We start from the raw sequence: 14010 nt of genomic DNA, 5'->3' as shown, positions 1-14010 counted from the left end.
CTTCCCTCCCACACAACACCCTCAGAAAACACGGATCAACCTTGGGCACAAATATACAGATATTTTAGCTGTTATTTCAGAAGTACAGGTGTCTTCCCATTAGTCTAAATCCCCAATATCATCTCCTTAACAGAATCCAGGCTCACTGCTGAACATTCCTAAAGGTGTGTGATATTACCTCAGCTAATGCCATTGTCTGTAAGGTGGCATGGCCAACAGCAGCCAGAAGAGCCCCCAGTAAACAAGATCTGTACAAACGAACCGTGCCACAAAGTGACTCCTCTGCACACGGCCAGATATATTAACCAAACCACAAAATGCTCCCGCGGGAGGAGACATGGGAAACTGTTACCCAGAAGGCTGTCAGTCAGCAGTCTTAACTCGTAAACACACACACACACATACACACGTGCGCGCGCGCACACACACACGTGCTTACACACACACACACACACACACACACACACACACAAGCTCTTTATTCTTTCTCCACCTGTGACAGAGCCAGGGCACAAGCTGTCTGGAGACCGGGGGGAGGCAAATGAATTCCTACTCTGTCTGTGCCAGTTATTACTGAGTGTGCTAGTTTACAGGCTAGATAAGAAGGAACAGGAGTGGTCTGGCACTCTAGCCAAAGCATTGGAGATTTTCACTTCAGCTATTCAAAATGCTGAAAGATGCTGATCATTTTTCAGGCCGCTCGGACACTTCACGTTGAAATCCGAGAGAGGCCAGCGAGACGCGAACATCTAGTTGGTTTTCCACTGGTTTGCACTGAGATTTTGTGTAATTCTTACCAGTTTTCCCCTGGTCTGCTCTAGGATTTGAGTTTGTTTGGCTGAGTCTCTACTAATTTGGACTGGGCTAAGGAGCCGGTTGGTGATTGAACCGAATGTGCAGTAGCTGCTGGGTTTGAACCCTGCTGGCCTATTCTGAAAAAGACTGGAAGAGACTACCCATCTGGTCTGGGTCAGAACTGGAGTGTTAATGTTATGCTAAGCTAATAATGAGTTGGAGGTTAGCCAGAGAGTAAGAATCAGTGCTGGAAAGCTGCCATTTAAAGCATCCTCTTCCTACCAACAGAAATAAAGAGAGAGAAAAAAAATCCAGTACTCTCACAGAGGCAAACACACAGACAATGGACGGGGAGCTGTGCATCACTGCAAAGCCAGCTGGAACTGGTAATTAACCAGAGAGATGAGATAACATACAAGTACACACAGGCACATGGCGGCATGCTCAAACACACACACACACACACACACACACACACACACACACACACACACACGTACGCACGCATATGCACACACACACTCACACGATTGGACGCTGAAGCCTGATTACATGCAGTGCTATCAGCAATCTCACTGTTAGGGGGTACAAAGCAACAACACTCGATACAGGCGATAATAAAATTTTAAAAATAAAAATCTTTCTCTGTACCAGCTGTTACCCCGAGTTTAATCAATCCAGTAAAAGCATGAGAGAGACATGGATTCTCATTTACTCCAGAAAAATCATAAATACACTCTCATCATTTCATGTGGTTACAGGCCATCTCTGAGAGCGCAGCTTCATGAATAGGAGGCCAATTATATGGAAAACCAATGAATGCCATTCTTCAGAAGAAGGGCAGCAAAGTAAATGTGGAAACAAATAGCCCATGGTTTTTTGGCTAAAAAAAAAAAAAAAAAAAAACTAGTGAAGACTCCAATTAGCCACTTTAAATACAGGTAGCCACAGATGGGAGAGCTGCAGTAGGCATCATTAAAACTGTTCTTTGAGGCATAAAGCAGAGGAAAGCCAAGGCGTCTCTTATGTTCTAATTATAACAGCATACAATAATATACATCCTTTTCACCAACATCAAACAACCAATGGTCACTGTACTCTTGTCCTTTAAGATGTCTCTATGTGTATAATCATCACAATATTCAGCCCATCTCACATATCTATACTGAGGAGCAAGACACACTGGTTAAATACAGCAGCACAGAGTCACTGCTGTGCACTGCACAGAACAGAACTGACAGAGATGACAAGAATGAGTCTGACATGAAGTCGATCCAATTTTAAAAAGTTAAAGACACCCATTGTTCATCTATTTAACCGGTTATTGACACGCTAAATAGATTTTACCTCACTCTTGACTCAAGACGTGACTTTTATCAGTGAAGAACCAACGGTTCGAAAGTGACAATCACAAAACTGCTGGACCCGCAGCTCATGATCCGTCATCGTGAAATAGTTACAAAAGAAGTTAACCAACGTGCACTGATGCATTAGTCCATCAGAACTCACTGATGCTGTGTTAAAGGAGTACATCTCAATGCTCTATTGACAGCTTTACATATGGGCTGGCATTTAAACACTTCTCTACACCACACTTTTATCTCCTTGGTACTGCATCAGTCATTGGACTGAGTGAAGCTAAATCTAATCAAACGTACTGACCTCAGGAGGCATTAATCAGAACATTCACACTTAGTTGTTGCTGCAGAAATTTCTACTTTGTTGATGTACAGGAACCCTATCAGAATATTTTTAGAGTGCTTGTGCGTTGAAAACTTCACACGGATGCAGATGACAAAAGCTATGATTAAAGAGTGGAGAAAAGGAAACTTCACTTCTCCTATTCTCTGTCTGTTTTCCAGATGATGAAGTTCTTTTCTCCACTGAAGAGGGAAATGAGAGCAGCCTGTCTTACACCACTGCCAGGCTGCATGTCTAGCCTCACTCTTCTGGAACAAGACAAAAACGACACCCTGAACAAGAACACTCTCCTCTAAATGTCTCTGAGAGGCTGCGCTAGGGCGCAAAGGGTATGGAGGGGAAATGTACAAGATAACCAATGAAAACAATTAAATGAAAGAAAAACATGGATTCGAACTCTGTGTGTGTGTGTGTGTGTGTGTGTGTGTGTGTGTGTGTGTGTGTGTGTGTGTGTAAAAGCAGCAGTGGCTGGCAAAGAAAACATCCATCCAAGAACACAGTGCCCTCCTCCTCCATCTGCTGTCAGAGATCAGTGAAGTGGACCTCATTTGAAAAACAAGGAGAAATTGAAACAAGGTAAAAAAAACACCCTGTACAGAAAGGGCTAAGAAGCAAAAGTATTACGGTATGTCTCATGACATTAATCTATAATCTCGTACACACAAGCCAGGAACAAAGCTCTTGTATCTAAGTTTTGATTGTTCAATTTATCTTAGCTGAATGTAAATTAATAGCTTCATCCAGTGTAGCTGTAATGGCCAAGTGGCCCACCTGTCTTAATTCTGACCAGTTGGCGATTAAACAGACTAAACAGTGATTGGCTTACAAATCGCCTGTCTTGATTGTGACCAGTTGGTGATTAAACAGACTAAACAGTGATTGGTTTGCAAATCGGCTGTCTTGATTCTGAATGGTTGGTAATGAAACAGACTAAACCGTGATTGGTATGTAACTCACCTCAGGGGTCGACCCTCTCGTCCGTCGTAGATGGAAAAGAAAACTTCCAGTTCTTCTCCCAGGTTGGAACTCATGAGACTTTTAACATGCACAAAGAGGTGATGTGTGCTGGCCGGAACAGGGGTGTCTTTTTTACGATGCCGATGCTCCATCTGTACATACACACACACACACACACGCACACAAGATTTAACTAAAGGCTCCAAGCTTTTCATTTTCTTTTGCCCTGTTGGTGGCCAAATAACCACAGCCTGTCTCTAATTTCAGCCTAGTGCCAGCAGGCAATCCAAGGAATAGGCCATAGAGGTAAAAAATGAAAAATATGCTAACACATTCAGACTTTTTTTTCTCTGCAATAAGCAGACACCAAAGAGCGAAAGAGTGCATATTTTATCAGAATATTCCTTTTCATTTCAGCAACACCAAGTTGAAAGCAATGTTTTAATTATTGCTAGGCGAATGGAATTCGTTTCACTTAATGTGCTATTGTGTTTGTATCAACACATGAGGATTACAAGTCAAATGTGTAAAAGGACACAGACACACACACACAAACAAAGACAAAAGCTGCGTACACACATGCTCAATTGTACACATGTATCTCCAGAAGCACACACACACACACACACACACACACACTGCCCACACACACAACATGAACCATATGTTAAACTGTTCCTTGTGTGAACAACTGAAGTTAGACATGGAACATTTAAAAAACCCTTCCCCCTTCTCTCCCTCCTTCTCTCTCCTTCCTTCTCTTCCTCTCTCCCTCCCTCCTCCCTTTCTCCCTCTCCCTCTCTCTCTCTCTCTTCTCTGTTTGTTTGTGTGTGTGTGCGTGTAGATGCAGCAGTGACTAGCAATAGAAAAATCCTTCCACAAACACAGTGTCTTCTTCCTCCAACTGTCAGTGGAGAGCCAGGATTCAGCTGTGTATCCCTCTCTTCAGGGAGAGAGACAGGGATGAGCCTGGTCAAGAGGAGGAGAGGTGTATCAAACAGGAAAGATGTGTTTTCTGTGACAGGTATGACAGGGTTAAGTTCTCAGTCCCATCTGGAACGAAAAGACTTAGGCCTGATAAGTGATGGAATTTTATTAGCAGATTTTCTTTCCTTTAATAACAAGAGCCAGGCACCACAGAACTAGAGCACCTTCAAACTAGAACACCATAAAAGTAGAACCAGTGTCTGAAGTCTGGCTGTGCTTTATTTTACAATCCTACCAACAGAGTGACACTACTCTACAATTACTGTTTAGACAAATATTTCTTTTCATGCTTGATACTCTACATACTAATTAATTTCTCAATAAATAGCAATATTTTTAAAAGCTACATTTTACAAGAAATGTAATGAGATGTGTCATTTTCTTAAAGACATTTTCAAAGTATGTGTCAACCATGCCTAATGCCTAATCCCTACTGCACTAAGCAACTCACTTTTCTTCTCCAACCAAGGGCAAAGTGCATCTTTTTCTCTGTAATGTAGCTCAGTAAAGGAGAATTTGAGAGGACAGACAGAGAGGAGCAGATCAGGGGGGGAGCTGTTCTGACGCTGAGTAGTAAGACGTTACCAGCAGAGGAGAAACCATGCGCTGATATTTAATAGGATTATTATGAGTGATTTCATCTACATTTCATATACTCCCACACACACCCACACACACACAGAGTAACACCTCTGAGTTTTCTGCGGCTAATTAAAGGGTATTTGCTGAGACTGTGTGACCTGTTTTAGCTGTGTGTTTGTCATCTTATGACATGCCATGTGTGAGACAGAGTTAATGAACACACTGCAGCACTTAGACTGAGCCGTCAATAGCGCACACACAAATACACGAGCCCACACACACGCACACACACGCACACACACAGAGGCAGCCACGTTCAAACTGACAACCATACACCATCAATACAACACAGAGCAATGAACAAGTGTAATTATCCATTGCCAAATCATCCCGAGTTGTTTTATTAGCAGATAAATTGATTAATTAGGACCATTAGCTTGCTTAGCTGGTAAATCATATTCAGTCTTCCGTGTCTATCACTTAAGATTTGATTGAAGAGTGTTTTCTGATAACTATTCAATAAGGTATTTTAAATGCCAAATACCTGATGAGTCTGCTTCAAATGTAGCACTTACTGGCAGCTTACCTACAGTCAAGTTAACACACAACTACAGTAGAAATATTAGAAATGAAGCTTTGGCATCTCATACTCTGTGTGTCAGTGAGTGAAGAATGCTACAGTGAGTGTTTGTAGAGGACCGTTTGTAGAAGACCGAGAACACCTCAGGTCAGATTGGGCACAGATAAAGTCAGACTACAACAAGCTTCTATCAACACAATTCAGCAGAGGCTCTGTGCATGGTGACACATGTGACCCCCCCCCCCTCCCCCATCTCTGCTGTCAACACACATCCCGCTGTTACCGTGCTTGCATCCATGACAACGGTAATTGTCTTGGGTTTAGCTTGTCAGAAAGTCCCTGAATTACTGTCATTTTCCCAGATCTGCTCCATAATGGAGGTAAATTAGGCTTTCATCCCCCTTCCGCTTTTGTTTAGTAAAAACAGGATTAAGTGCTTCAATTACGCTGGAGAGAGAGATGCCCTCAGATGCTGCTCCCCATAAGGATGCAGTTGCCAAGGCAACACTAAAGATGCTCCAGTACCTACCAGTCTGTATAGCTCTGTAACACTGATTTCATCAGGATCCACCATGCTGAACTCCTTTCTAGGCACCAGGTCCAACCCCAGCTGCCTGTTAGAGCACAAGCGTACACACACACACACACACACACACACACACACACACACACACAAACAATTTTGGCTGTGTTAACATGTGTAGAAATGGTATAAGGTATAAGATTCATGCATATGTAAATTCATGCATATGTGACTCTATAAGACTATAAATATGTTAACTCACTCGTTGCCCCAGTCTAGACGAGCTGTGATGTGTTGTTTGACATCCCGCATTCGGTCGTGGGTCAGGTGACCCACCAGAACCTGCCTCCGCAGATCCAAAATCTCATTCATTACATGCCACAGCCTGTGGAACAAGTCCCCCTCATTCTTCTGAGGAGCGAAGGGGAACACATGGAAATACAAGTACACACTCACTACACCGTCAAACCATGGTCAGTCCAGCCAAACAATACACATTTTCATCTCTCTGAAACCACACTACCTTTGACTTTCTCTCAAGTAGAATAATAAGATGTTTAACTGAAGCAGTTTAGCAGCAGGTGAGAATGGTCTTGTATCAGATGTAACTGTGACTGTGCTGTGAGTGCTGGGCGTTTGAGGGGTAGACACACTGCTGTGTTTGGACACTGAGGGTCTTGTATCAGATGTGACTGTGACTGTGCTATGAGTGTTGGGTGTTTGAGGAGCAGAGACACTGTGCTGTGTTTGACCAGCGATATGTACCACATAAAGCTGCTTCCACAGAGCACCCCAGTCTCTCAGGGTGGAGGTCATCTCTGTGATCACCGAGTCCTCCGTTGGCACCACTGTTTCAAACTGCCTGCAAAGGCAACACACACACACACACCCCCCGATACAAGTCATATACAGAACTTACAGATTCCTCCACAGAAACAGTGTTTGAAAGGGTCCCTCACACACTCAGAGGCTGCCTTCACAACACAGACTCATGTGTTTTTTCCACAGCTGTTTGTCCTGGACTATCATTAACCAGAGTACACCTTAAGGCCATGGTCCTGTTTTACATGCTCTGTTCTGGGCTTATGTCCAAAATGTGGCTAAAGTAATGTATGTAGTATGATACAGTTACAGTTACACATACAGTTATACCTACACTTCCAACCCCGTTCATTCTGGATTAATAAGACAGTTGTGTTTAAGATCTACATCTCTGAGTTCTACAAGTGCAAATAACACATCGTTTACTCTGTGCTCATTTTTAGATATTTTTTTTAACTCTCAGTGTATCACTTGTTCGTTAGGCAGCAGAGAGAATAGGAACATTACAGGAGATAAAGCAGAATGTCAGTGTTTCTCTGTCCTACTTTCTCTCTTACATTCAACTAATGTTTATCTAACATTTATCTGTTGTTTTTCACACAGAAAGATTCATCTGAGCCTCTCATATGTGCATTGTCAGTAGAAAGTCAGTAATGGCAGATTTAATAGAGTAACTTCCTTCCTGTGTGAAGTGTTGTGCTTTACTGCTCACCCTTTGTTCTTGATTTGTGCGTTTTTCAGATGAATGTAACTGCATGGGAAGATCCCCTGAAGTAAAGACAGAGCAGACAGAAATGTCAAATTTAGATCGAGCGGAATACTACATCAATATATTATGAAGTAAAAGGCATATTGTTATTATTCAGAACATAAAAATCAACTATACAATCAACAGTGCGTATGTGATAAATGCGGTGGGCTTGTCATGTGTGTGTGTGGGTTTTGCTTTTTTTTTTTTTTTGGTGTACGCTCTACATAAACATACAGCACATGATGAAAGGATTAAAAAAAACATGATTACAGTGTAGGTTAGCAATGTTTGAGAGGAGGGTATGAGAGATTTATTGAGAATGTGAGTGAATGTGGTGTGAGTGTGACAGTGTGTCTATGTGTGTGTGAGACACACACACACACACACAAAACCCTGTGGTTGCTCACTTAAATCTGAGAAAATGTCTCTATTCCTTGATATTTCAGATTCTGAAAATAGCACAAACACAGATACAGACAGACTAGATGAAAGACAAAAGACTCTTCCCCACCTTGGCATTTGGGTTCTTAAGGACAAATCCTCTGTACCAACCTGCAGAGACAAAAAACATATTTTCAACTCAGAAAAAGTTTCATTCGAACTAGCATCCAAATGAACACGTTTCGCTGTATTTTCAGCCATAAACTATTCATACACAGTGTGATACCTCATAATTTGGGAATATGGATAGTGTGTATGTGTGTGTGTGTGTGTGTTACAGAGAGAGCGTGTGTGTGTGTGTGTGTGTGTGTGTGTCCTGGTTGGGGATTTAGTGGTTTTTGTGAGAACATATCTGAAACAGGTGTGTACAACAATGTTGGTTTGTGCAAGGGTGTGTATGAGTACATGACAGAAGGTGTGGACAGGATGTGTGGAGGTAATAGCATGTGACCTTATTTTCGATTAAATTGTTCATGTATGAGTCTACTGGTAAGTGTCAATGGTAAATGGAAAAAGGCATTAAGGTCCAGGCTGTGTAAATGAACAGTTTTTCTCAGTACGAGCTCTGTAACCCACAAAGTATTAATCTGTGTGTGTGTGTGTGTGAGTGTGTGTGTGTGTGTGTTTATCTGCATGTGTCTGAATGAATATACAGTGACAAATAAGTCCTACAATCAGGGGTTGGGACTGGTTGACACACTCACTGTAGCTTACAGCAACGTTTCAATGACATATTATTAATGAAATTGTACCTTGGTCTGCAACTGCACAAACACAAGAGTTATGGTAATAGAATCATACACTCTCTTTTAGCTAAAGGGTAAACATTTTGGTGCAACACACATGTGTTGCCCATACCATGTTTTTTTTCCCTCTGGATCTAAGAAATCGCTTCTCTTCCACTGACAAACAGGTTTTTTGGGTTTTTTTTGCTTGAAAACAGGAAGCAAGATGATGCGTGCCCAGAGAATGAAGGAGTGTGTTCTCAGTTATGCAGAATGGAAACAGGAAACACATATTGAACTAAAACCAAGGACAAAAACATCACCCACACAACTCTCAGTCCTCAACCTCACATAGTACTCACCCTAAAACTGTGTGTGTGTGTGTGTGTGTGTGTGTGTGTGTGTGTGTGTGTGTGTGTGTGTGCACCTCAGAAGAATGTGTCATCAGAAACCATTTCTATCATACTACCAAACCCTGCATGCCTCACACACAAATAGCCTCCTGAGAGCATGAAGTAGCTGAACTATTCTGTGATTACCGCCAACTGTAAACAGCACACACTTTCTGTTTCCTACTCCCCCCATTCATGCCTTTCATATGAAAACAAGAGGAAACATGAGTTAAGCAAAGGGAGCCGGTACGTTTCAGTGACAATTAACTGAAGAAGAGGACAGCGATGTCACTGAGGGAGTTTGGAAATCCGCTGTTGAGTTTCCATTTATTTCAGTGGATGCAGCAGATGCATCAGCTCTCTGTCGACAGAGCATTTCTTTAAGACTCTCAGTAGGTTGTTGTAAAAGAGTTTGCATTACCTTCACATTTCTCCAAGATCTGCACCGTATCTCCAATCTCCAGTGGCAAGCCATGCTGCACTGTTCCCCGGAAACTGGCCAGCACTGCAACACAAACACACACACATAGGTCTTTTACATTAGGTGCTATTAGTGCATCAGTCTAATTTTTTTTTACTCAGCAGTGAACAAGGTTTCCAATCACATTTCTCTTAAGTTATACGAAGCCTTTCTGCCATGTCAAGGCACCAGTGAAAGCATCAGTACACTGACACACTGTGACACTTGGCATCTGTCAATCAAAAAGCAAAAAGCACATTCTTATGGCCTTTCTCCAAAAGGCTGTGCACAGCCACGGACATCCTGGGGGAGCTTAATTTATTGTACTGATCAGTAGTTTCATGACATAACAGAGTAATTGGCTGTGATGGTGTGCGTTTCTTTGACGGTAAGTAGTGACTGTCTACGTTAGAGTGGATTAGAGTTATTAGAGTTAGAGATATTAGAGTTATTGGCTCTGTTGGTGGGTATGTAGACAACAGCTGAGCGCTATTGGCTGTGTTTCTGCTGTGGGGCAGGGCTGCTTTATGGAGAAGCCTGAGGGATGTATGTTTAAGTGAAAGAAGGATAAAAGCTAGGGATCTGTCCTGAGCTTTCGTAAAAAAAAAAAACACCAAATAAGTTTAACAAGGCTCTCTGGCACGCTGAAATGTGTTTGCACACACACACACACGTGTGCACACATGCACGCCCGCACACACACACACACACAATCTGAAGAGGAAGCAGCGGAGAGCAGGGAAAACCTCGCTATATTAAAGCCCTGCACTCTAAGCTCAATTACGAGAGAACTTATCTGCAACTTAACTCTAGAGCTTAACTCCATGGATGTCTTAGCCCTCCTTTTCGCACCCTTAAAAAGTTCTGCAGGGGAATGATGGCTAACTGGCACTGTTGACCTGCACCTCATGGATTTATGTGTTCCCTGCACGACTGGGTTTAAACAAGGTATGGCACACAGTATATCTGAGCACTTGATTTGACCTCTTGATTTGAGAATCCCATCTCTGGGCTGTTGTTAAAAGGACTATGGGTGTGTTAAGCTGGGCTGAGCTGGCTGGTGAATTCACAAGAGACAAAGACCTTGCTCATCATTCTAACTGCAGACTCAATCATATTGTCTCATTCATCCGTCATTCTCTGGTCACTGAAACTGTCCCTGCCCTCTTAAGCTTTCATTTCTATCTTTCTCTTTCTTTCTCTGATTCTCTCCTTTTGTTCTGTATCTCTTGTTCCCTCTCTCCCTTTCACATCATTCATGAATTTGAAATTGAAATTTGAAACCAAAATAACAAAGTAGGTCCAAGTTATGAATAATAAAAGTCAGTTTACAGCTGCAATATGCTGAATTATTCAAGTTGAAGTTCATTTTTTACAGTGCTTGAATCCTGCACAGCAATCCATAGGCCAGCTGTTGTTTGGCTGCTAGCTGAGTGGCACTCAGCCAAAGACATTGGGACATGAAAGGTGTTCGCTCAACAGGGAACTGCGTCTTTTTTTTAAACCTCCCAAGGGAGGGAAGTAGGAGTATGACTGACAAAAAAGGACAAACGCAGACACATAAAAAAAGAGGGAGTGAGAGAGAGAGAGAGAGAGAGAGACAGACAGACAGACATCGACCTTACTCTCGACAGATTGGGACCACTAAAAACAAGCTCAGTTGCACAGACACACACACACACACACACACACACACACACAAAACAGAGAGAGAGAAAGAGAGAGAGAGAGAGACGTCTGTCAGGTCCAGTGTGGACTCATTTGCTCATTGCTGAACCTGTCACACATGGCTGAGACCCCAGTTAGAACGTCATTTCCCCTCAACAGTACCCCTTCACTGGCCAGAACTGACACAGTGTGACACTTGTCTACTGGTGGGCACTTGCCAATAAATCCTGACCAGGTCATTCAGACAGAGAGAGACAGATAGAGAAGAGAGAGGGGAGAGGGAGAGAGAGAGAGAGAGAGAGGGAGAGAGAGAGACAGAGAGAGAGCGAGAGAGAGGGGGGGGGGACAATGAGGACAGAAGAGAGGCATAGCAGTGTGTTCTGAAAAACAGAGACACTGAGACAACAGTAACCTGAGTGTAACTGCTGTCTCTATTCACAGGCATCAGACTGGAGAGAGGACCACACATAGACGCAGACACATACAAACACACAGAGAATTAGCACAGTCGACCATACTTACTGCGCAACCTAAAATTACTCTGATAAAGCACCTTTGAATGCTCAAAAATTGTCAAGATTGGGTGCCTACTAAGACATAAAATACATCATTTGCATCATCCTCATTTCCATGATCCAACTAATCAGAGGGTTAGAACCAACTGAAAATTTATCAGTGGCCTGTTTCAAACACACAGCATGCTGGTTACTTAAAATTTGACAGAATCTCCGAATCAACATTCTCTGAGGTTCAGAGGGGGTTTAACCAGCTTCTTAATCCCAGTCAGCTTTTAATCAGTAATCAATAAACAAACCTTTATTCCTGCTTAAGAAGCAAGATGCAGAGCAGAACATCAGCAGGTGACGGCAGGGTTTACTGCACACTGGAGCAATACATTCTCACACTCTCACCTTCAGATAATCCCTCACAGACACACGCACACGCACACGCACACACGCACACACACACGCACACACGCACACGCACACACACACGCACACACACACGCACACACGCACACACGCACGCACACACACATGCACACGCACAGAAAAAGAGAAAGTATGTATGGATTAGCTCCAGATTTGGTTTAGGCTGCCACTTGGACTGCAGACTCTGTCAAGTGAGGCTACTTGGTTTGTGTAAGCGGCTTAGGGAGAAGCACAGAGTGTTTTTTGATGGGCCCATAGGTGCTGGGCTTTGAGGCTCAGTCTCACTGACATGTATATCACACTACGCCTCTCCACGTTTGTGCAAGTCATCCAAAAAGAAACCTCCAAGAATGCTCACAAAGCACAACACGCCACAATGAGTAAAAGAATGAGTCTCTCAACTGGCTGAAAAAAAAAAAAAACAATAATAATGAGTGCTATTTTCTACACCGTTAAAGCACTGAAATCCCAGTCTTTAAAATCTGACACTGTGAAATTAAGACAATGGGTTCCACAGAACTGCTTAAGGAACTGCCTTCATTGCGTCTAAAAAAAGAAATGCTAAAAATGAAAGAGAAAAGTTGCTTGGACTCTCTCTGCAGACTGCTCTCTCTGTCTGTCGACTCACATTTAAAAACTGTATGTACAGACACGCGCGCCTGCAAATAGAGTTCATAAGGGCACTTAAACGTGCTTTTAACCTCATTAAAGGCACTAGTCAACCCTTCATGCTGATGTGTGATCTGACAACAAGATACACAAGTAATCCACCCGCAAATACATTAATTATTCATCAACACATTAATGCGTAAATGTGTAGTGGGTAATGCTTGGTCTACTGGTCTCTCCACTAAAAAAAAAAAAAAAAAAAAGAGTCATGAATTATTAATGCCTGTTTGAAGTTCCACTCAACACATTCTAGGATATACAGAATCTCATAAATGATGTAGCAGGAAGGGGAATACGTAGTGGTTGGGACACAAAAGCTGCTATGTAGTCAATCAGTGGTAAGTGATACTGAGCGTGCAGTTTGTTGGCCCCGCCTCCTCTTTGCATACTGGAGCCCGGGGAATTATCCTCATTCTTCTCTCATTGAATTTAAACCCTCATATTTTCCTCAACAGCTCATGGAATTTAGAATCCAACCCACAAAAATTTCTACATTCACTTTCCGTCTTGACCACAGTGACGTCATAATGCAAACTTTGTCATGTCACAATTGTATCCATCGCTCCTTTCACAGACCATTGACTCTTGTGTGGCTTCATGGTTGGAGCTTGTGGTTCTGTACCAGGGCTCTTGGTACGAATGTGTCAATGGTGCACTCACTGAAGACACCATTCATTAGGCCTACACAAAGACAGAGTATGTCCTCAGCTATGTATACAAATTAACCAAAGCTTTTGTTTACTTACACACACACACAGATGTGTTTAGCAGTGGCTTAAAATATGATTAGACTTTGTCCTGTGACATTCTTTAGTTTAAAACATTGCTACCCGCAAGCAAGGTCATAAGAATGTTCACATTCCACCGTGTTTACACTGCAATTCACTGAATCCAATAAGCAGGGAAGCTGGGCACCACCTCAAACATTGGAAACGGATGCATAATTCTACCGCTTGAAGAATTTTTTTTTTCTCTGAAATGTTACAGATCCAGAGACTTGACTCAGCAATTTCACTAAAGTGCTG

At 42.5% G+C, this 14010-nt stretch overlaps 1 protein-coding gene across 1 annotated transcript in view; it reads right to left on the bottom strand.

The window, feature by feature from the left end:
• The window catches only part of dock4b (dedicator of cytokinesis 4b), a 72266-nt gene that overhangs the window by 41963 nt on the left and 16293 nt on the right, over nucleotides 1-14010 (bottom strand). The window contains exons 2-8 of the mRNA XM_030777304.1: nucleotides 9678-9761; nucleotides 8210-8250; nucleotides 7660-7715; nucleotides 6891-6987; nucleotides 6388-6536; nucleotides 6132-6216; nucleotides 3454-3605 (exon numbers count right to left, since the gene is read on the bottom strand). Coding sequence (XP_030633164.1) covers nucleotides 3454-3605; nucleotides 6132-6216; nucleotides 6388-6536; nucleotides 6891-6987; nucleotides 7660-7715; nucleotides 8210-8250; nucleotides 9678-9761 — 664 coding nt within the window. The remainder of the gene's footprint in view (nucleotides 1-3453; nucleotides 3606-6131; nucleotides 6217-6387; nucleotides 6537-6890; nucleotides 6988-7659; nucleotides 7716-8209; nucleotides 8251-9677; nucleotides 9762-14010) is intronic.

This window comes from Chanos chanos, chromosome 1, assembly GCF_902362185.1.
Source record: "Chanos chanos chromosome 1, fChaCha1.1, whole genome shotgun sequence".
Taxonomy (NCBI): domain Eukaryota; kingdom Metazoa; phylum Chordata; class Actinopteri; order Gonorynchiformes; family Chanidae; genus Chanos; species Chanos chanos.
This window is presented reverse-complemented; position numbering and strand designations above follow the sequence as displayed.